The 25,155-nt window shown below is 34.5% G+C and overlaps 1 protein-coding gene across 5 annotated transcripts; it reads left to right on the top strand.

Annotated features, from left to right (window-relative positions):
• Window positions 1-578: 578 nt before the first annotated feature.
• LOC117334170 (protein AF-9-like) lies at window positions 579-18,077 on the top strand. 5 transcript variants are annotated; one of them, XR_004534055.1, is made up of 9 exons: window positions 1,830-1,985; window positions 4,336-4,414; window positions 7,190-7,373; window positions 9,110-9,336; window positions 10,266-10,367; window positions 11,457-16,104; window positions 16,208-16,723; window positions 16,826-17,029; window positions 17,132-18,077. XR_004534055.1 is itself a non-coding variant. In XM_033893643.1 (6 exons), the coding sequence occupies exons 3-6, from the start codon at window positions 7,193-7,195 to the stop codon at window positions 13,578-13,580; spliced, it is 2,634 nt and encodes an 877-aa protein (XP_033749534.1). In that variant the 5' UTR covers window positions 579-876; window positions 4,336-4,414; window positions 7,190-7,192; the 3' UTR covers window positions 13,581-15,986. The 5 variants fall into 5 exon arrangements, 2 of the variants coding, with proteins under 2 accessions (XP_033749534.1, XP_033749535.1); XR_004534053.1 differs by lacking the exons at window positions 16,208-16,723; window positions 16,826-17,029; window positions 17,132-18,077 and having other exon boundaries at window positions 11,457-15,643; window positions 15,748-15,986; XR_004534054.1 differs by lacking the exons at window positions 16,208-16,723; window positions 16,826-17,029; window positions 17,132-18,077 and having other exon boundaries at window positions 11,457-15,849; window positions 15,952-15,986.
• The last annotated feature ends 7,078 nt before the right edge of the window (window positions 18,078-25,155 follow it).

Below are 25,155 nucleotides of genomic sequence, written 5' to 3'. Positions count from 1 at the left end.
ATATCACTCACTATAATGGATCGTTGATATCACTCACTATAATGGATTGGTGATATCACTCACTATAATGGATCGTTGATATCACTCACTATAATGGATTGATGATATCGCTCACTATAATGGATTGGTGATATCGCTCACTATAATGGATTGGTGATATCACTCACTATAATGGTTGGTGATATCACTCACTATAATTAATTGGTGATATACCACTCACTATAATGGATTGGTTATCGTTCACTATATTAATGAATTGGAGATATCCTCCACTTTATTGAATTTGTGCTTTACCTCCTTATCCCTTTCAGGCGCCACCCAAATGATTTCAAGCCTTTGCTTTGTCCTATAAAATCAAGCGAAACTTGTATTGGTTGGGTGTCTGTTACGTACATTGTATATAGAGTATTTCTGTTACAATTGTATTGTATTCAGATTATCGTGACATATTCGGTGGTTACCAAGTCTATTTTAAGAATTCAGAATTGACGTCACACCCGGATGTATCCGCCCGCATTGGGTATCCCCATGACAGCATTACGTAACAGTCAATAGGTTTAACCTGCTTATCTCTAAAATGTGTAAAATACGGAAATAACTAGAATCAAAGGATTCGAGCTAATATTGTAATAAATAGAGTTCATTGAACTATTTATGATGAAGTGCTATTCAAGGAAGATCGGTCTTCATCGGAATTTGATATTCAGTACAGTCTGTATCTGTTGAGAATGTACCGAAGGATTTCATACGTTGTACGAAAGTACAACCAGGGACATTTCTCGGATAATGAACATATAGCTAATTTTATATAACAGATAACTGACACAACAGTCAACACATATCTATCAAGAATTGGATTTAAAAAAACAACACTTGGTAAGTATACAGTACATCTAATAGATTCTATGTCGCACGTGCGTGACATGATAATTTAAAATCTTACAAACTCACTATGTTTCAGATAATGTATGTTCCGTATAAATTACCATGCTTTACCCATAATAACGACTGGTTTTAGAAAACGACAATAATTATTTTAAGTGATTTTGAATTACGCTAACTTAAATTTATCCATCCTTAAAGATGACTTCGGATGTAGAATTACAATGTTTATGTGGAGAGTTTAGTCACCGTGGCATACTCATGCATGTATCACTGTACATTCGTTTACCAAAATTACCCATTTAGTTGTTTTTACATGTACGTGGGATCCTACATGTATAATGGAGATAATTGACAGGGCCACCCACACATCCACGCACAACACGCAGCAAGCATATGGACCAATGATCGATCACGTTGCTGTAAAATCCGTCTGATATTGTAATCTTAGTCTGTTGTATGAGTTTCCAACCGAAACGATTTTCAACCACGGCATTTGTACGTATATTGAACATTGTGTGTCGTATAATATATACTCTTAATAATATTAAACGAATGAGTAAGGAAACACATAAATCTAATCATGTTACTGAAGGAATAGTAGTGTCTTTGTATCTGCTTATGTATATATGTTCCTAAAGGAACGATAGTTCACGTCTTCGGTAACCCATGGCGGTATACGAAGATCTAAGACTCGGTAGTAAAGTACTACATTAACAGTTAGACGATCTCCGTCTTCATGTATCCAATGTATCATTTTGAATTTGTCTATGGGAGCGGATATAAGCTTCATACACCCTCAATATGATTCACTGATGTACACCAAGTAACACAAGAATTAGTTTGATAATCATTCTAGACAATAAAGACATGCATAACTATGGCAATACAACCCCAGCATCTTACTTTCACTTTCTCCCCCCTCCTACCCACTTCCTTTTTACTGGAGCGTGCGCAATCCGACTTCCGCCTACACATCGTGTTGTGATCAGCATAATGAATTTTCACACAAGATTATGTTCTTTGTGTTTCAAAGAAGCTTTCATTTTATAGAAGGGTCTGACGAGAGATATTGTAACCTGTAAATAATCGACATGCCACAGGTAATGATTGTAGAATATCACATGTCTTTGTTTAACCGGTATTTACCATTGTTGATCAAACGTCACAGGCCTCGTCTGAAGATTTACGGTCAAAAACACATTCTGTTATTTAGACCGTCTGTCTCGGGTTATGGGGAAACTAAGTTTGACGTTAAGACGTAAAATAGCATCTGTATCATATTGAAATGTCATCCTGTTTTTGGTGTAAACTGTGAATGTCATTTTTAACTTTATGCGACTCAAGTGGGGCGGACGCAGGTCAGCCTCAGGACCAGTTTCAGTATAACGTATGACATGGTCGTTTGTCATGATTGATCATTACACAATAATATGGGAAAAAGTTAGCTTCCACCATGTCTGAAATTGCCATATTCTTCGCAACTGTTTGCCTATGGCCAGTCTGTGTATTTACATAAACTTTTTTTTTGGCAAACTTCCATGTACAGTCCGTACTTACATTATAGAAATGTACACAGCAGTGCAAATTGATAACTTTCCATACAGCTGTCAAGGAATTTTAAGTATTGGGAAACCCTTGGTAAGGAGTCACATTTGGAAAAGCATCAAAATATGTACATGATGATGTTGGTGACACGTTGGATTGTAGTGGGACTGGACTGGGTCGATCATCGGTGACCAGGTAGCTCAATTGGTAGAGCATCTGGCTAATGTTTGGAGGTCCTGGGTTCGAACCCCGGTCTGGCTGCTACAATTTCTCCTCTCCTGTTACAAAAATTGGCGCCCCACTCCAGGATTATGTATTTTTTTATGTAAATTTGAGTAGTTTCAGATTGACTTAATTGATACTAGGGTGCTATACCATACATTTAAATCCAATAAATCATGATTGAGGTGTTGATTGGTGAGTTATAGTTGAGTATGATGCAAGAGTTTCAGTCTAATGAGTCTTTAGATATTACATCATTTATCGATCTCATATGAAATTTGTAAACCATAGATGACAAATAATGTGTTATTGTGTATAGAATGTATACATGTACAAACCACTTATATTATGATACAATTTAAGTGATAATGATGTTTGTGTCAAATTTATACAGGAATTATGACTTAGTTTGAATTATTATAATATTGATTGGTTGCATTATTTGCTATTTTCATGTAAATGAGTCAAGTATAATTTCAAAACCACAATTTATCATTCTAATACATGTGTCATTATAATTATACATGTATGACAAAGGAATTGTAGAGTAGATGTCCATTAACATATTTTCTTTCAATAATGTCAAAACGTTGATAAAGAGTTCCCTTCAAAATACCAACAATGAATATGTTTAAATCTTGCTTAGATATAATTTTCATCAGGAAAAACACTAGAACATGCTTTTGAATTTATATAATGACAATGATATTTTTTATTCTGTTTTACAGCCAGTAACACCCTGGCTGCTTTTCTTGCTGAAATTCTTTCTCAGATATGAAGAAAAAATAAGAAAAATATTCTATGTTTTCCCAATTTAAGCAGGCCCATATATGGTGTTGTATTAATATAAATTTCAGGTTGTGTTATCTAATCTGCTCTACAAAATGTATGATATATGCATTGTTAAGTATACCTTTATCACTTTTGTATTATTTCATTGGTGTGATAAGTGAATCAGGTGTTGATCAGATTCCTAAATGTTTGCCTATTGAATATAACTTAGTAGATTCACTCTATAAAAAAGCAACCACTGGTACATTATTTTAATGCTATCATTTTTACATATCTTTTTTTTTATGTTTATATTCATATGTAGTAGTTAAATTATGTACAGATCTTGAAAAGTGCCTTAATTTCAGAGCATTGCTTGAATGAATAGCTCTTTTGACATTTTGTTCTTGATTTTTACTAAGAGTGCTTGAATAAGAAATCAAAGAAATTTTGGTTTGATTTTTAATGTTATAGTTCTTATATTAGTTATTATTCATTCAATCTACAAGAATGTATATAGTTTGTCAATAGCAATTTTCAAATCAATTGGACTACATCTACTACTTCGCTATTTATTGCCATCAACACCAGTGATTCTAGGATTTTTGTCATCTGCAATGCATTTGAATTTTCAGCTGATTTAATGTGAATATTTTTGTCATTTTGGGAAGAAAAGTTTGGAAAAGTGCTCAGTCTTAAAAAAGAAATGAAAAGCATTTAAAAAAGATTGATGGGCATCCATGTTTTTCCTGTCAGAATGAAAACAAGAAAATATGACAAGATTGAGTATTTAATATTTTTTTGAAATTAGGATTTCTCTCTTATCATATGTTTGACAAAACAGAGCATACACTACAACAAACTTTTTGTTATATATGATGTCTGATAACAACACTTTATATACTCAATCAGAAACCAACTGAACTGTCATCCAATACAAAAAGCTGATGTAGCCAGGAGATATACAACTTAGTTTTGATCTGACAAAGAAGTAAGTGTGTTGGTAAAACAACAAAAGTACATCCTTGAGTTTCACTGTTGATTATATAATTACAGATTAACAGTGTTCCATCACAATGTTTACAGATTAAATCTTAAATCAAAACTCTGAATGCATAAATTAACTATGAATGTGATGAGTTTGAATTCCAGGTGTTCTATATTGACTTGCATTATTTATACTAATTTCTAACATATTAACTATATTCATCAATATAAGACTAGCAAACTATGCGAAAACTAGTTTCAGCGCATCGCATATTCTACCATGTGAGTTATGAATAATAATGAATTACCTATTCCAAATTTTGAGTTATTTCACTATTCCAACTTGTGTATTACACTGTTCGTGAACCACCTATTCATATTCTATTTGTGAGTTATTACTCTAATAGTGAATTTGAATCACCTATTTTTACTTGTGAATAATTACACTAATAGTGAATCAACTAGTCAAACTTGTGAGGTATTACACTAATTGTGAATCACTTATTCCAACTTGTGAGTAATTACACTAATTGTGAATCAACTATTCCAACTTGTGAATTATTACACTAATAGTGAATCACCTATTCCAACTTGTGAGTAATTACACTAATAGTGAACCACCTATTCCAACTTATGAGTAATTACACTAATAGTGAATCACCTATTCCAACTAGTGAATAATTACACTAATAGTGAACCACCTATTCCAACTTGTGAGTAATTACACTAATAGTGAACCACCTATTCCAATTTGTGAGGTATTACTCTAATAGTGAATCACCTATATTCCAATTGTGAATTATTACACTAATAGTGAATCACCTATTCCAACTTGTGAATAATTACACTAATAGTGAATCACCTATTCCAACTTGTGAATAATTACACTAATAGTGAATCACTTATTCCAACTTGTGGGTAATTACACTAATAGTGAATAACCTATTCCAACTTGTGAGTAATTACACTAAAAGTGAATAACCTTTTCAAACTTGTGGGTAATTACACTAAAAGTTAATTTAATAACCTATTTAAACTTGTGGGTAATTACACTACTAGTGAATAACCTATTCAAACTTGTGAGTAATAACACTAATAGTGAATCACCTATTCCAATTTGTGAATTATTACACTAATAGTGAATCACTTATTCCAACTTGTGAATTATTACTAATAGTGAATCACCTATTCCAATTGGTGACTTATTACACTAATAATGAATCACTTATTCCAACTTGTGGGTAATTACACTAATAGTGAATCACCTATTCCAACTTGTGAGTAATTACACTAAAAGTGAATAACCTTTTCAAACTTTTGGGTAATTACACTAAAAGTTAATTTAATAACCTATTTCAACTTGTGAGTAATTACACTAATAGTGAATCACTTATTTATTCCAACTTTTGAATTATTACACTAATAGTGAATCACCTATTCCAATTTGTGAATTATTACACTAATAGTGAATCACTTATTCCAACTTGTGAATTATTACTAATAGTGAATCACCTATTCCAATTGGTGAGTTATTACACTAATAGTGAATCACTTATTCCAACTTGTGAGTTTGAATTCAATAATTGAGTGAGTGGAATGCATGGTAGCTGTTCCAGGGTTTGTTGAATATTTACATTGAAATAGAAGTACAATATTATAGAAGGTAGAAAATCATCTTATTAACATTGTGACATGAACTATTTTCCTAGTACACTTGTATTTAATAAAATTGCTTGATTATTTAAAAAAAAAATGCCTGAAGAGTTGCAGTGATAGAGTATACAATTTGCATGCATGGAATAGTCTTGGACTTGGTGGGCGAGGGAGGGCGCAATAGCTCAGTCGGTTAGAGAATTAGATTCACTTGTCCGTGCAGAGATTTCAGTTAACATTTGGCTCCTACATTTTTCAGAAGTTCAACACAGAAATCAAACTTGTCTTTTGGACTGTTTTTAAACCAAAGAGTGTCAATTAAAATATTCTTGAGTAAACAAATTTACAATTAGCAGTAACAGTGTTGTCTGCATGTTCAGAGTTTATTGAAATCCTTGACGAAACAACCAAATAAAAATTATATAATTGTATAAATTTGCATCTAGATCTGTGCATTTCATTTTCATTGTGAGTTGTCAACCAAATGGATTTCAATGCAAATGTTCAACAATTAAATAATTAATATGGGATATTTTCTTGAATTTAAGGAAAGCTAATTTATACACTATGACAGCTGTCTCATCTTGGATGCCATATGCTGGCAATTTACCAGTTTTAATAATTTATGGCTGTACACTACCCCTATCAGTAATGTGTGCAGCCTGTGAAGGTTTGTGGTCTCCCACTTCCAGGTTAAATCACAGTTTGTGGTTATATATTGCAGACATTTGAATTTCATGTTGTGTGTGTGTGTTTTTTTTTTCAAACTAGAATTGTTTAAGTACTGTGTATATATATACATGTGATATAAATAGTAAATGCATCACCGACGAAGTCTACCAGTCCTATGTGTTGCAGTATAGTAAAGCTATAAAATCACTCTTCCAAGATTTCTTTTATCCACAAAAGGACAGTTTAGAATCAAATGCATCTTGCTATTAATGTTCTATTTATATAATTATATGCAGGTTATGCTATATACAATTTAATTATTCCAAGTAATAATGAAATTAAGTTTCAACAAATATTTCAAAAAATTAAAAATTTGTTTTATTTAATATAAGACATAAATGAAATATTCTATGATATGTAGTAAGGTATTCATCTCTTACTTTTGTTGTTTCAGCCAATGTCTGTACAGGTAAAGATTGAGCTTGGCCACAGGGCCTCAGTACGCCAAAACCAGACCGAAAATGGTTTCACCCATGACTGGACTGTATTTGTAAGGGGACCTGATGGCTGTGATATTGCTCACTTCATAGAGAGAGTGGTATTCAATCTTCACCCGAGCTTCACAAACTCCAAACGAAGTAGGTGTCAACATGTTATTTTCATAACAGTACAGATCTAGATGAATCATTGTTTTATTACTTTTCAACTATATGGTCACATTGAGAGTTTAAGGGTTGATTTATAGGAATGTTCAGTATACAGTGTAAACCTCTGTCAGTTCGAATCGGCGGATAGTTCAAACACATATTTTTTTCAATACAAACAATAATTTTCTTGCTAGTGATAGTTCAATCTCTGACTGTTAGAATTGACCCCATTTTGGATAGTCCAAATAAGTAAAATGAAGAATGTAAAAAGTTTTTTTCCAGCAAACTCTATTGAAAGTGGAATGCGATCCGCACTGTAAAAATGATAAGACAACAGACAAGTTTAGGATAATGGATTGTATGTGTGATCATTGCAGTACAGCTGTCTCAGACAAAACATAGATATATGCTACAGATTATTTTTTTTTAGTTTTTCCCAATGTAAAAGTACATCGTGCAGGAGACAGCTATAATTACAACTTTATGGCCCAACAATGTATTAGTATCATGTGATCAGTATGAGCTGGGGTCACGCTGTAGGGCTAACTAAAAACAAAAACTGTGCATTGTTAAATACAGTGTTAACTAAGCATTTCGATAATTCAATCGTGACCAGGCATTCCTTTATTATTGCCATCAAAGGTATTACTTGTAAATTCGGTAAAGTTGAAAGGATCGGCCGCCGGTCATGGTGAAATGATGCTATTAGCATTCATGTCCAGTCAAAACACATGTATCCCAAATAGCGATGGATAATTTTGAAGGTGTCAAATGAGTTTGGTAGATATGAAGACTCCTTATAATTACGTGTAATTTAAAAGCAGACATGTTGATGTTCCTACCTAATTTCACTAACATATAGGCCTATATTTACAGTAGCACTTTTGTAAACACAGCAGGTCATGTAGACTGTTTTCAATTTATTAAATGGACCTTTTGCTACGAAATAATGGGCTTATATACAAAAGTTTCTGATTTAAATAAAATACAAGTATATAACCATGCATACACCTTAATACTAAGGTCCCAAGTAGTCTAACCATATTGTGTAACAAATGAAACATGTACTGTTTTGGGGTCTACTCAATGGTCTCTGCTTCGCACTAGAACGATCATAATTTAATATCACGAGATAAAGAAAGTTTAACAAACGATTAACATTGAATTAAACAAAATACTATCATTTTACTCAATTACAAGTATGCCACACTATTCATTGTTGTTATATATCAGCCTTACATTAGATATGCCAAGTATGTCTATGCATTGATTTACATATTTTTGCCGATATTGACTCGGACAGTTCAAACTCGCACTTATTTTCTGAAGCATAATTTTGTATAAATTGAACAGATTTTGTTTGAACTGACTGGAGGTTTATGGTATACAAAGCACATATTAGAAGTTTTGGTTCTTTAATTCTATTTTTCATTATTTTGAAATCAGCTCAAACTCGATCGAAGATTTAATAATAAAAAACTTTCCTAACAAGGGACACTTATACTCACTAAAATACTGAGTACCAACAACATTTCTTATTATTGAGATTGTAGCTCTTTCAAATGAATTATTATTTCTTTTCTTCGATGTATTTGATCTATGTAAAAACTTGATATGTTATTGAACTGAATGCTGTTGTACAGATGAATGCTATAACATATATAACTGCCTGAAGATGTCTGGTATTTTATTGTGTAACCAAGTCTAAAATATTTCTTTTTCTGCAGTGAAGACATCTCCTCCATACTTTGTATCAGAGTCAGGATATGCTGGGTTTAACTTGCCAATAGACATTTACTTTAAAAACAAAGAAGAACCCCGCAAAATCCGCTACCAGTATGATTTGTTTCTGAGAATGGCCGATAATCCTCCTGTGAACCATACGCGATGTGAGAAACTCACTTTTCAGAATCCTACAGAGGAATTTAAGAAAAAGCTGCTGGAAGCTGGAGGGGTATGTAATCAGTTTCGGCAAAAGGCAGATAGTGGGTGCAGAATAAACTTACCATTTACATGTATGGAAATATTGACTTCTTATCTTATCTGTTTACTAAAAGAAAACTGCTCTGCAGGTAGGGCTCAAGAATTATACCTACTGTCCCCTTTGCATGATTGTAAGAGGCGACTAAATTTTGGATCTTTTTTTTTCTAAACAACATTCTTTTTCCTAATGTCTCGCTTGACACTTCCTCACTTTTGGCCCCTAAGTTGAGTGTTTGCCCCTGTGAGGAAGGCTTTGGGTTCTGTCCCCTGGCCAAGACATACTGGAGTCTATGAAAATGGTAAACACTCAGCGCTTAGGAAGTAGGATGTTGTCAGTATAATGTGACCAGGTGAGGTGTCCTGCTGGATGTCTTTGGCTTTATGCTTCAGTGATGCTATAAAGTCAACATTAGTTTTGCGCTATCACAAGGAGACAAATATGAACATACTGCAGCCTACCAGAACACACACATACTTACATGCATGTATCTTGCACACAGGAGAGGTAATCCTTAACAAAAAACAAAATGGATGAATAAGATATACCTTCTGTTTTAAACATGAGATTATAGTAAAACCTGTGTTATTTTGCTGAACATTTTCATTAAAATCTTTGCTTATGACATTTGACAATAACATTGAAGGAAATTTTTACAGGAATTATTTGAAAAAATCCCCAGAAAAAAACCCCTTTTAGAACATTAAGGTTCTGTAGCCAAAAAAATTAGTGCAATTTCAAATTATTATTCCATATTATAACAGTAATTTAGTGTATATTAATTTATGTGATACTTTAACTTCTGTCTCTCTGTTAAAATTAATACTGTTATAAGATTTTGCCAATATTAATGTTTGACATAATTTGAATATTGAATAAATTGATATTTGATTTTGGTACAGATTGTTGTGAACCCTAATGGGGAGAAGGAAACTGGGCAGTTCACAGACTTGTTTGGTCCACCTATCCAGACTGATACCGTGAAGAAATCTAAGCACTCCAAGGTACACAATAGCTATCTCTAGATAAAGGTTAAAAGGGCGAGATGTATGAAATTCAAGTCCAAAGTAAAAATAGAGTGTTCGTCTGACTATTCTGTCGTAGGTTTTGTGCCAAAAGTTTGGCAGCTTGAGAATATCTGATTTTCAAGGGGGTGAATTTTTTTTCTCTTATTGTTTACTCAATGCAAAACAATGTTGACATGACTTGATTGAATTGTAGGCGTGACGTCAATGTATTGTCGACGTGACGTCATACAATTTTTGATAATGTGCACAGAGCTTGTGTGTAGCTTGTCACAACCCTAGGCTGAGATAAGAAAATCTCACACTGGTAAAATTATGGTTATCCCTGTCCAGGATAAGATAATAAACGCTCTGCATTATATATATATATCTTGATTGTTAGGTTACAAAGGAATGAAATGAAATTAAAAAAAATAAGTCTGTATCACTGTAGTAAGGTTACAAGAGTGATCACTAGTGTGTCTACATTTTGTTTTATAGTGATGTAAAAATAATCTTTCTTGACATCCAATGTCTTTCTCACAATGTTCGTACAAAGCACTGTATTGTGAACAGTTGATTAAGTCAAATTAAAGTCTGAAGTAATAAACTTAAACTACAGTCAAACCTGTCTATAAAGACCGCCCAAGGCCAAGGGGAGTCAGAAAAACGGTCACTATAGACAGATTGCCTTTATAGTCAGGTCATAATTATCGCACCAACCAATTTACATGAAACTGCCATAAATAACTTATCATTGAACAAGTCATTTAGTAGACCAGTCAGTTTTAACATTTTCAGAAGTCAAATCAATGCATACATTTATATATATATTTTTCAAATATAAATCTGAAGGGTAAAATCTTTATTAAAAAGACTTTTCCATTGACATCCAATGTCTTTCTCACAATGTTCGTAAAAAGCACTGTATTGTGAACAGTTGATTAAGTCAAATTAAAGTCTGAAGTAATAAACTTAAACTACAAATGTATAATGGATTCAATCAGTGATTTTCCCAGTTTATGTTATCAGTTCTGGATATAACAAACTTGCTTTGACATTGCTCTTTAAATTGTTTTCTTTTTACAGTCCAAAGGAAGTTCCACTATTTCTGGTAAGTCGATACCTGGGTCTGGTTCTAAGGACTCAAGCTCATCTTCGTCATCATCGTCAGGTTCCTCAGGCCAATTAGTCACTTCTAACACTACTTCTAGTACTACGACAACTAGCTCAAGTGAGAGCTCTAAATCTCATAAAAGTTCCTCTAAGGACAAACATTCCTCATCTTCACAGAAAAGGCCTCATGACACATCTCATGATGAAGGGGGCAAGAAGATTAAGAAAAGTTCATCCTCCTCACCATCAGATGTCAAGGTCAAGGACAAACATGGGGAAAAGTCTGTGGAAAAAAGTAAACATTCAAAGGAGAAAGATTCTTCGTCAAAGCGTAAGGAATCATCTTCAAAGGACAAGGAATCCTCTTCAAAGGATAAAGACTCATCTTCCAAGGACAAAGATTCTTCTTCAAAAGAATCTAAGGAGAAAAATACTTCATCCAAAGATAGTTCATCATCATCCAAGCATAAAAATAAATCATCGTCTTCTAAATCACACAAATCCGATAAAGATAAAAGTAAATCCTCGAAAAGTAGTAGACACGAGAGTAAGCGAGAGAAGGAGGATACAAAATCTAAAGTGAAAAGTGAAACAGTTTCTTCTAGTGGAAAAATGAAAACAGAAATGGATGTGAAATCTGAAATCAAAAGTGAATCTGCCATTAAAGTTAAGACAGAGGTTCCAGAGGAGAAAGTTAAAACTGAGCCTTTGGTAACTGAAAAAAAATCTCCTAGCAGCAAAAATACTTTTTCAAAAGAAGCTTTTGCTAAGGAGAAGGTATCATCTCATGATAAAAAGAAAAAGGAAAAACCTCAAAGGTCAAGTTCAGGGTCATCACAACCACCAATCAAACGAAAGAGGATTATTTCTGATGATAGTAGTTGTGAAGACAGCAGTAATGACAGCTCATCTTCATCAGATGAAAGTATTGAACAGGATGCGGAGGAGCCAGAACTTCGTGACTTACAACACTCGAGGCTTAATGTGACTCAAAATAGTGATAGTGAAGATAGCCTAAATGATGACAATGATGAGGATGAGGAAAGTACAACAAGACCAAGCTCTGTGGCGTCAAATACATCCATGGCATCCACTAACCCATCTCCACAACCCACAATCCAACAGCAAACAAAACGTGCGCTTCATAGACTTATGCAAGATTTGAGTGACCAAGATGATGACGACGATGATGATGATGACGATGATGATTTGATTCCTCAAGCTTTTCGCTCCCCTATTAAAACATTTTCACCTTCCTCTGTGAAGAGTTCTAGAGCTTCACCAGGATCTGTTCAAAGTGCAAAAAGTTCATCATCTCCAGCAGTGAAGTCTTTGAGAATGGATTCTCCTTCATCTCAGAAAATTGCAAAAGAAAGTTCACCCTCACATTCAAAAAGTATTTCGTCTCCTCATTCCCAAAAGAGTTCCAAATCTAGTCATCATTCCACCATTGAATCAAAAGACCATTCCTCTACATCAACACCTTCAACTCAATCATCTCAAAGGAAATCATCTAAATCATCATCATCTTCATCATCTACCAAAAACAAAAGTGACAGTAAATCTGACAGCAACAAAAAGGAAAAGGGCAATTCTAGTTCTTCTGTAAAAGACAGTTCCAAGTGTGACACGAATATAAAAACTGAGAGTACAAATAAGGAGAAAAAATCTAAAGATAAGGAGCGAAAGTCAAATAAAGAGTCTGCTAAGCAGAGAAAAGCATGCAAAGAAAATATTGCTGAAAATCAAGGGAACTCGTACAGGGAAGAAAGATCTACCACAAATAACAGTTATACTTCAGAAACACATGAGTCGGAGCGAGACATGAATGGAAATGGCCATATCAATTTTGGAGATATCCTGGAGCAGCATAATCTTGGAAATGCTCCAAATGGACAAGATCTTGTCTCCTTGTTGGATCTCCATAAAAAACTAGAAACAATGAAAGACCGTGGAGTTCTTCAACAGATTGTGACTGTAATATTGGAGACTGGGAAATATGAAATCGGAGAAGCTTCATTTGATTTTGATCTTTGTGCTTTGGATGGCAAAACTGTTGAGAGACTCCGAAATTTCATTGGAGGTTCAGCATCCTAGTTGGTAGGAATAATGTTAAAGGGATACTGGGAGTTAAATCAAAACTGATAGGAATAACAGATGTTTCATTTCACCTCCTTATACGGTGATAGAAGTGAACAGCCTGGTTGCCATGGATTTAACATTCAAATTTGAAGGATGAGAGATAATCGAAACCTGATATGTTAGAAGCATCATTAATTTATATTGTTTTGAATCCTTTTTGTCAACATATATATAATGTATTATAGACTGATGACACATGATTTAGTGTTTACTTGAGTCTTCAAATGAAAGGAGATATATTTATGAACCAAGATGTAGTATATCATCGAATAATTCTTAAGATCCTGTGTACAATGGAACCCTGAAAAGTACTTGTTTTATAAACAAGATTAGGGCATTTAGTTGACCCGTGACATTTAGCTATTTCAGAAGTCAAATATTTTTTTCTCAGAAATCTGAAGGGTCAAACATAGTCTAATAGACATGTCCTTTCAAACCCAAGATGGGGAGTCAAAACTATACTCTCAAGGGTCTACTGGATGCCTTGAAGATGCTACTATTTATGAAAACGAAAAAACTACCCTTGTCACTTCCTCCTGTTGATATTTGAGTGCTGTTGCTGATCTTGTAAAAGGGATTGTTACTTTGTCATAAAATATGCATATGTGTTGATGTATGATATCATGATCAGTTTTTGAAAGAAAACATCAAGGTTGTGACAAGGTTTGACTGTACTGTAACGAGGTTAAAATTGTGTCCTATTTAAATAGGGCATAATTTCAAACATTTTTGATCAAAATCACCAAAATTATGGCTAAAATGGAAAAACTTCCTTCTGTATACACTGTACAGTGCTGTATAATATATGCTCATTTTTGGCCTGGTATGAAATATGAATCAATGACAGAAAGACATCCTCTAGTATATATAATAGATGTTACATAACAGCAATGAATGCTCTTATTTTTTTGACACTCAAGTACTGGTTGTAAGATTTGTGGCTGAAGTGATATATACAGAAATTTACAATTTCATTTTCATGAATGACTTAAACCATTTTAAGTGCTATCTTTAGTGGAAAAGATGCAACACTACGCTGAAAGTAAAGAGCTATGATTTTTTTCACTTTGATATTTATACAGATAAATATATTTGAACCTACAAATCCAAGCATAACTTCAATGATGCATCATCTTCAGGAGTTAAAGTCATCTTTACCTTTCAATTATAGTATGAATTATCTTTTTTAAAAATCTTATATACAATGTATAAAGAATCTGATTAACATTACATCAAACAAAATGAAACCGTTGAAGAAGTGATCTGGTGAATATTGTGGTGTAAATGTATATATATGTATATTTATTTGAGATTTCATTGGTGAAATGTTAACAAATTACATCCATATTTATTATTCAGCATTTTGACCTGTACATGTGTATGATGTATTTTAAGCCAATCATTTGGTGATTGTGAGCTGTTTAAATTGCCATTCATCCATTGTCTGTCATATCGGCTGTCCACTCTGTAAACAATCCTTGAAGTATCTGAGAGATCTTTCTCAAATTCATATGTAGGTTCCCCTTGGTCTGTTGTGGTGCGTGTTTAATTTTGAGACTTTTCTGATTACAAATGAGAATCTTGAATTTTGGAAATTGAAGTTGGTTACGTTTTTTTTCCATGGATATTTAAAATAAATTTTGATGTTCATTTTGGAAACCGATCAGAAAAAAATAGTAGTGATATTTTGTGATTAGTACTATTATTAAAAGGAAAGGGAGAAAAAAAAATACAGAAAATTTTGTTTACATACAACCAATAAAATACACTGAAGTAGTTGCCAAGATCCTCTGGGATATCCTTCAAACACTGTTTTCTCCTGTTTTATACTTAATCTTGTCTGGTTATAGTGATATCTGATTATGTGCTTATGTTTGTTCTGGCATTCTATGTATTATGTACAGCCTAGGTCTAGATCTGTACATATGACGGTCAATTTATGTATGACCTTATGAAATTAGGTAAAGTTGGAGCAGATTGACTTGTTCCATTGACCTTATTATTATGAATGACTTCAGGTAAAGTTCACACAGAATGACTTGTCAGATTGTGACCTTATGTATGACCTTAGGTTAAGTTGGAGCAGAATGACTTGTCACATTGAACTTATGTATGACCTTAGGTAAAGTTCACACAGAACGACTTGTCACATTGACCTTATGTATGACCTTGGGTAAAGTTCACACAGAATGACTTGTCACATTGACCTTATGTATGACCTTAGGTTAAGTTGGAGCAGAATGACTTGTCACATTGACCTTATGTATGACCTTGGGTAAAGTTCACACAGAATGACTTGTCACATTGATCGTATGTATGACCTAAGGTAAAGTTCACACAGAATGACTTGTCACATTGACCTTATGTATGACCTTAGGTAAAGTTCACACAGAATGACTTGTCACATTGACCTTATGTATGACCTTGGGTAAAGTTCACACAGAATGACTTGTCACATTGACCTTATGTATGACCTTAGGTTAAGTTGGAGCAGAATGACTTTTCACATTGACCTTATGTATGACCTTAGGTTAAGTTGGAGCAGAATGACTTGTCACATTGACCTTATATATGTATGACAGGTAAAGTTCACACAGAATGACTTGTCACATTGACCTTATGTATGACCTTAGGTAAAGTTCACAAAGAATGACTTGTCACATTGACCTTATGTGTGACCTTAGGTAAAGTTCACCAAGAATGACTTGTCACATTGACCTTATGTATGACCTTAGGTTAAGTTGGAGCAGAATGACTTGTCACATTGACCTTATGTATGACCTTAGGTTAAGTTGGAGCAGAATGACTTGTCACATTGACCTTATATATGTATGACCTTAGGTAAAAATCACACAGAATGACTTGTCACATTGACCTTATGTATGACCTTGGGTAAAGTTCACACAGAATGACTTGTCACATTGACCTTATGTATGACCTTAGGTTAAGTTGGAGCAGAATGACTTGTCACATTGACCTTATGTGTGACCTTAGGTAAAGTTGGAGCAGAATGACTTGTCACATTGAACTTATGTATGACCTTATAGGTTAAGTTGGAGCAGAATGACTTGTCACATTGACCTTATGTATGACCTTAGGTTAAGTTGGAGCAGAAGGACTTGTCACATTGACCTTATGTATGACCTTGGGTAAAGTTCACACAGAATGACTTGTCACATTGATCTTATGTATGACTTAAGGTAAAGTTCACACAGAATGACTTGTCACATTGACCTTATGTATGACCTTAGGTTAAGTTGGAGCAGAATGACTTGTCACATTGACCTTATGTATGACCCTAGGTTAAGTTGGAGCAGAATGACTTGTCACATTGACCTTATGTATGACCTTAGGTAAAGTTCACACAGAATGACTTGTCACATTGACCTTATGTATGACCTTAGGTTAAGTTGGAGCAGAATGACTTGTCACATTGACCTTATGTATGACCCTGGGTTAAGTTCACACAGAATGACTTGTCACATTGACCTTATGTATGACCCTAGGTAAAGTTCACACAGAATGACTTGTCACATCGACCTTATGTATGACCTTAGGTTAAGTTGGAGCAGAATGACTTGTCACATTGACCTTATATATGTATGACCTTAGGTAAAGTTCACACAGAATGACTTGTCACATTGACCTTATGTATGACCTTGGGTAAAGTTCACACAGAATGACTTGTCACATTGACCTTATGTATGACCTTAGGTTAAGTTGGAGCAGAATGACTTGTCACATTGACCTTATGTATGACCTTAGGTTAAGTTGGAGCAGAATGACTTGTCACATTGACCTTATGTATGACCTTGGGTAAAGTTCACACAGAATGACTTGTCACATTGACCTGATGTATGACCTTGGGTAAAGTTCACAAAGAATGACTTGTCACATTGACATTATGTGTGACCTTAGGTTAAGTTAGAGTAGAATGACTTGTCACAATGACCTGATGTATGACCTTTGGTAATTTTGTGAATGCACATAGTACTTTGATCAACAACCAGCATATTCAATAATTATTTTTTTCACATATTTGAAACTTTAATTCTACAGCATCTAGTGTCTCTAGGGAATCATCTTTTGTGGCTTGCAAACCAACTGCTAGTATTTATGTAGAAATCTTTACGAAAGCTGATGTCACACTGCAATCAACATATTTATAAGATACAGTACATGTGGTATTTCTAGGATGTGATAATACATTGGAAATACCTAGCAGTAATATAAGCCCAGGGCCAGGTCTGGTAACAAGCCCCATTCTATTGCAGTTCATTGAAGATTTGTTGTTCTGAAATATGCCAACATCCCCTACTTCAGTCCAAGTTAATTTGGTGGCCCCTGGGCTTATTGGAGGATAGATACATGTGTTACCGTACAAACATATTCAGCCTGTCGTCACAACAGGATAATTTGTAATACATCAGGATGTTATTTTGTGTATGGATATACCGTATTTATTCTAATAAACGCCCTGGGGGCGTGAAATTTTTCCAAGGGGGGGGCGTTTAATGGAGATCAAAAGTTCAGAGTCTGTAAGTTGTGAGATCTGTTGTATGTACCCATTTCACACCATGAAACATATAGTGGTACTGTGTATATAGTTACTGAAACTTTGTTTTGTGGTTTGTGTTAGTTTTATGTTGGATATCCTTTAAATAATTACCTCTGGACACACGCGTACGTGGATGGATATATAACTGTGCCACGGTAAGTTCTTTTTCTCGAATTGAGGAATTTTTCTTTCCAAAAAAAGGGGGGGGGGGGCGTTTATTAGAATAAATACGGTACATCCAATATTGTAGCCACTGGTTTTCTACATGCCATCTTTTCTCCATCATCGAATACCCACGGCTGATTGCACTAGTACACTACACAGTGTAGCAAGGTGCCACCAACCCTGTGGGTAGGAAACCATGTTTTTTTCCTTATGTGTATATAGTATAGTGTTTTCAAAAACATTTTTCCTTTTACAACTGCTCTCTACAAATACCAGCTTCATTTGTAAATTATTATATTATTTATTCTTGTAATAATGTACAGAGAAAAAATTACCTGCGAAAAAAAGGTAAAGAATACCATAAGTTTAAAGTGTGTTACCAGTACATTTATGATATTTAATGAATTTTACAAAGATTTATAGCCGAAATTTGAGAATTTGAAAGCAAAAAATAAACAAAACCCCAAGAGTGATTATTAAATTGATGACCTAGACATAGGAGTATAACTGGAGTATCTTGACAAGGGAAAAAACTCTTTTTTTTAAAAAAAGGAACAGCTCGAAAATTGAACTCATTTTCATGATTGTACAGTGGTACCCTTTACCTTGAAGTAGAATTTTCACAAATTACATGTATTTGTGTGTTTGTGTGAAGGCTTCATTAGAAGTAGCATTACAGTGCAGATGAGTGCTAATTTATATGGAGAGCATTATCAATATATATTTTTGTGTTATTATACAGCAATGCTTTGTTGGCTTTGGTTGCTAAATATAATTGTGCTAATATATAAATACAGAGATGTGTAAGATTGTTACTGACCTCCATCCATTGTCTCCGAGATTCTGCTACATGCTCATTGTTTGATTTCAGTGGTAGCTATACAAAATAGTGTAGCGGGTATACGTACATTGTGTATTTATAAGACGTTTCTTGAAACAAGTCAATTTTGAAATATTTATGTCATGATGTTTTATTTATTTGAATGTTTGATTATTGAGAATAATAGCTCATCCTAGTATTATAGGCTATGTCTAGGCACAGACATACAGTATGCTGTAGGATTTTATTAGGTATATGGGGAAAGGGCAATCCTATACTTACAACTGTAAATGATTGCCCCTCCCCCATACCCAATAATACCCTTAAATACATTGTACTGAATGCCTGTAATTCTCGTTAAGCATACACACAGAATATTTATAAGCTATAGGTTAGACATAAACACTTTATAAATATTAAGTTATATAGATTGTTGTATTTAAATTAATTTAAATAAGGTAGTACAGTAATACTATAAATACACTATAAAATATCTACACCTGGACCCCTATTTAACACAGGACCGTTACTTAGTTAAAACATATAGTACAAGTGTTTGACTAATTTAGAAAAAGGCATTACTCATGGCCATTAACTTTTGTGAGGAGGGAATATTGAGCCAAAGTTGTCTAGATAACTAGATATAACTTGATTGCAAATTAATCTTTTTTTTTTAATTTTTAGGTGCCCAAAATAGTATATAGCTGAGGCATATAAACATTCTCCTTTGAGTTCGTCAGTTTAGGTCAATTTCTTGGTCAGTGTGATATTAATGTCTTTTTCCAATAGAGATTTCCCTCAAACACTGTTGAACATGTTGTGAAGTTGAGTTGTGAACTTCTCTCTTTTACAGATATCTGACACATTTTCCAAAGTTTTTAGGGGCCAAAACAGGTGAATTTTAAGACAAAGAATCTAAAACTGAATAAGAAGTTGGAAAGAGGTGTAATTGGTGCTTACAATATTTAATAATACTATATATGTATGTGCTGATCTTGCAGTGCCATATTATTACTTGTTAGTATGTAGATAATTAAAGTGTTTTTACAAATTGATATGAGGTATATGTAGATGATAACCTATCTGATTTTATATGAATTTGGAGAGCTATGGTGTCCTCATTAATTTATTGGCGAGCTGTTCCCCTATGTATATACAGTGGACTTCTTTAACTCAAACTCGACGGGACCACAAGAAAAATTTAACTTATCAAAAAGTGTTCAAATTAAGTGAGCTGTCATTTTTGGTGCAAAGTTCGGTCAATATTTGTCAACATTATATCTGATAATTACATTTATCTCAATATGACATCTCAATACGGAGTTCACTGATCATGAGCATGTCGGCAGTAATTACGCTATTGTTTCAGTCAGTTATCCGATGTAACAGGCAGCCGTGACCGTTTATACAGAGGTTCACTGAACACTTTTTCAAGTAGCTAGGATTTATATTGTTGGGACCAAATTTTCACTTTGTATTATCCAAATTTTTCGAGTTTTTTTTTACTAAGTAAGTTAAATAGATAATTATGCCAAGATTGTCAAAGTACATTGAATTAAGCTTGGTATTCAAGTTTTCCGAGTTTGAGTTAATGAAGTTCCACTGTACATGGAAATTGGCATGCTGTTACAGCATATATATATGTACTTGTGAAAAGATGGACATTATTTCATACAAATCAGACCTCAAAGGATTAGTACAGTGGCGTGCCAAGCCATTTTTTATACAATAAATGTTTATTTTATTTTACCAATAGTTTTGGGAAAATAAGAATGGGTTTGGAATCTTATGATCAGAAGTGTATGAAATTTTTGTTGTATTTCCTAAATGTCATTGTTATTATGACTAAGTTATGTTATGTAACCTGGAACCTGGGGGAAGGGGATATAGTTTTGTGTTGTTTCTGTTTGTCCTTCTGCACTTTATTTTGTCTGGGCTCTATCTCCTACACTACTTGTCACTGGAACTTCATCCCGTATAGCGGGAAATTTTAACGGTCATGAAATTTGGCGATTTGGTCATGAAAACTGAAAGTTGAATTTTGGCGCCTTTTTATTTGGCGGTGTTGAAATTTGATGACTTAAGTTTTGGCTATCTATATATGGAACCGCCAAATCGCCAATTTAAAGCCCTGCTAAAATTTCCCACATTAGGGTATATACTTGGGTAATATGTTCAAGGTAATGTGGTATGTTATGTAACAAAAGTAGGTCACTCTGACCTTCATTTTGACCTTTGACCTACATCAAAGAAAAGCTTGTATAGGCTCTATCTCCTACACTCCTTTTTACTGGACCTCTGAAGAATTGTGGATTTTCTTCTGTGTATTCTATTTAGGGGACATTGAAGAGACTAAAATAAATCTGCTGCCCCCAGTTACAATACTTGGGTTATTAAATCTTTTCTTTCTTTTCTCCCTACTTTGTCTTTCTGTGCTTTGTTTTCCTCTCTAGGTGTCTGTCTCCTTGACACCTGTCCTCATATGACCCGGCTGTTGCGAGGACTTTAAACCCCAAAAAACAAACAAAACAAAAATGTTCACTGAACTTCTTACAATGTACCTAGGGTAACAGTTACATACTTTGAACTTTTGAAATTATTAGACCATCACATCTCATTAGATTTTTGTGGTTATTAGTCAAGGTTAAAGGTCAAAGGTCACATTTGACAACTTCTGAAAGAAAAAGGTTGTGTACAAGACAGATTTATTTCATTGATGAGGAGTAGGGAGTATATCTATGCAAGTCCCAGCTCACTTTGCTTTTATTTTGGCAGTTGTACCACTTTTCATATATCAAATATAGACACACTACTGTCTAGACAACTTCTACTGCAATTTGTATCTAATTGTCATGAAACTTATGTAATCAGCACACTGAATTTGTACACCTGTACGCATTGTTTTCATCTGTTATTTCACTTTTGTTAACAGAGCGGGAATCAGGATGGATTGGGGAGTGGAGTATTAGTCAGCCATTCTGGCAACAGTTCTAGTTCACATTGTTACATGCTTATTCACTACAAAAGTCAAGTAAATTAACATATAGAGCTACATGTACCTCTACCAGTCAGTATAGATGGCAACAGTATGAAATATTGATGCTTGTAGAACCAATTTATTGTAAAATATTATTTCAGTCAATTATTTGTTCTGATATGTGCCAACATAGATGAATTTCCATCTGATAGAATATGACATTGTGTGGACTTTCACCCGATTCCTATTACAATATGATGAAATTTGTTCTTTATACATTGTAGATTTAGTCTTTATATCTGTACCTGTTGTACTTTCACTTTCCAACCTGAACCTTTTACAAATGTATATGGTTGGTATGTGAGAAGTGTACCCTGACCCTGATAACTATATGGTAATGTTAATTTTGTTTATGTATTACAAAAAAGTCATCAGTTTAATAATAATGATATTGATATTAAACTAACATTTTAATACAAGAATCTGATAAATTGCAAAAAAAAAAAAAAAAAAATACCCTGGTATACGTACTGGATAGATTCTTGAATATTATATATAATTACCAATATAAATCTACAAATGTATTCTCATATTTCTCAGTAAATATGTCCAGAATTTATATTTTTATGTAAATGGGTATTTGTTATTTTTTGTACCAGATCAATAATAATTACTTACAGCAGGAAAAAAAGGAGACTAAATCTTCAAGTGTATTCTTTTGTCATCAGTGATTGTTTTGTCCTTCGTATAGCACAGAATATGATGGCTATCGCTATTGAACAGGATGACATGTGATTGCAAGTCTCTTTTATGGGATAGAATGCCATTGCTGTCTTTTAATACGGGATGGTATATAGCGGTTGTCGCTATTGCAGGAGACTGCATGTTATTACTGTCTTGATTGTACAGACAGATGTGATTGCTGGAGCCTTTTCTGTGTTTGTTATGGACATGTTACTGCGCTCCTAGATGCATTAAAAACAACGCAAATTACAAGCTGTTGTTTATTTGTAACGTATTGGTATTAAGAATGTCTGTAGGTATTGTTAGTTGCTTTCATCATTAAAGTGGGAGAAAGCTCTCCCTTTCTTTTAAACTAATTATTGTCTTTGTTATCAATTATCCCATCTCCAAAATCTTGCTGTGTCCCCCACATAATCTGTTTATCCGTTATATACTTGGGAAATCACATATCCAAACATCCACCAGCAGTGTCCATAACATCCACCAGCAGTGTCCATCACCTGCAATCTCGAGGTATTGTACAAAAGACACAAAATATATTGGCACAAAAACGATTCATATATGAGCTTTCAATTCACAGAACTGTTGCTGTGTCCCTTTCATGACAGTATGTATCTTGTATGTGCTATGAGAACATAGGTATGTAATCCAAGTAGTTCAGATGTGGGGAGTTGAGAGCAAAGGTAAATGCCTAGAGTGGTTCAGATATGGGGTACTACTGTGCTTAAACATCAGTATGTGTCCCCAGTGGTTCAGATATGGGGTACTACTGTGCTTAAACATCAGTATGCGTCTCCAGCAGTTCAGATATGGAGAGCTACTGTGCTATGAGAACAGGTATGTGTCTCCAGCGGTTCAGATATGGGGAGCAACTGTGCTATGAGAACATAGGTATGTGTGCCCCAAGTAGTTCAGAGATAGGGAGCTACGTATACTGCACTATGAGAACACGGGTATGTGCCAAGAGTGGTTAAGATATGGAGAGCTACATATGTATACTTTGCTATGAGAACAGTTGTGTGCCTCGAGTGGAGTAAGGTGCTACGAGAACATCAGTGTGTGTCCCGAGTGGTTCAGATATGGAGAGCTACTGTGCTATGAGAACATCAGTGTGTGTCCTGAGTGGTTCAGATATGGAGAGCTACTGTGCTATGAGAACATCAGTGTGTGTCACGAGTGGTTCAGATATGGAGAGCTACTGTGCTATGAGAACATCAGTGTGTGTCCCGAGTGGTTCAGATATGGAAAGCTACGGTGCTATGAGAACATCAGTATGTGTCACGAGTGGTTCAGATATGGAAAGCTACGGTGCTATGAGAACATCTGTATGTGTCAAGAGTGGTTCAGATATGGAAAGCTACGGTGCTATGAGAACATCTGTATGTGTCAAGAGTGGTTCAGATATGGAAAGCTACGGTGCTATGAGAACATCAGTATGTGTCACGAGTGGTTCAGATATGGAAAGCTACGGTGCTATGAGAACATCTGTATGTGCCCAGAGTGGTTCGGGTATGGAGAGCTACCGTGCTACAGAACTGGTATGTGCCTAGTGGTTCAGATATGAAGAAAAACTGCTATGAGACCATATGTATGTGCCCCCGAGTGGGTTCAGACATGCGGAGCTATATACTGTGCTGTAACATCAGCATGTGTCCCTAGTGGTTCAGATAAGGGTTGCTACTGTGCAATGAGGACATCAGTATGTGCCCTTGGTGGTTCAGACATTGAGAACTACTGTTCTAAGATAACATAGAAATGTGTGCTCTGAGTGGTTCAGATATGGGTATGATTTTAAGTCGCCTGAGACAAAGTCTCAAGTGACCTATTGTAATTGCCTTTTGTCTGTCCATAAACAATTCACATTTTCGTCTTCTTAGGAACTCCTCAACCAATTTCCATAAAATTTTGCAGAAACCTTCCATGGCCAAAGGTCAATCAAAAAAATACATTGTATTTATATGATTTTCACCCCCAGGGCATTAAGGAGCATGGTGAAAGCGGTTACCGGTAGATTGAGTGAAATCTTCTCAATATCCAAACAAGGTATAATCAAATACTCTTCATAGATGAAAGGGTCTTAAGGAAATTCATGACCCTGGGGTCTCATATTTGCCCCTGGGGAGGGGATAAACTCTACTATGGTTTATATAGGGAAATCACATTTTTGACCATCATTTATTTGATTTCTACTGGAATTCATTGTTACTTGGTTTAGATTAGTAGGTTGGGATGACAGTTTCATGGTATGTGTTGACCATGACTGACC

Source organism: Pecten maximus, chromosome 9, assembly GCF_902652985.1.
Source record: "Pecten maximus chromosome 9, xPecMax1.1, whole genome shotgun sequence".
NCBI classification, from domain to species: Eukaryota; Metazoa; Mollusca; class Bivalvia; order Pectinida; family Pectinidae; genus Pecten; species Pecten maximus.
This window is presented reverse-complemented; position numbering and strand designations above follow the sequence as displayed.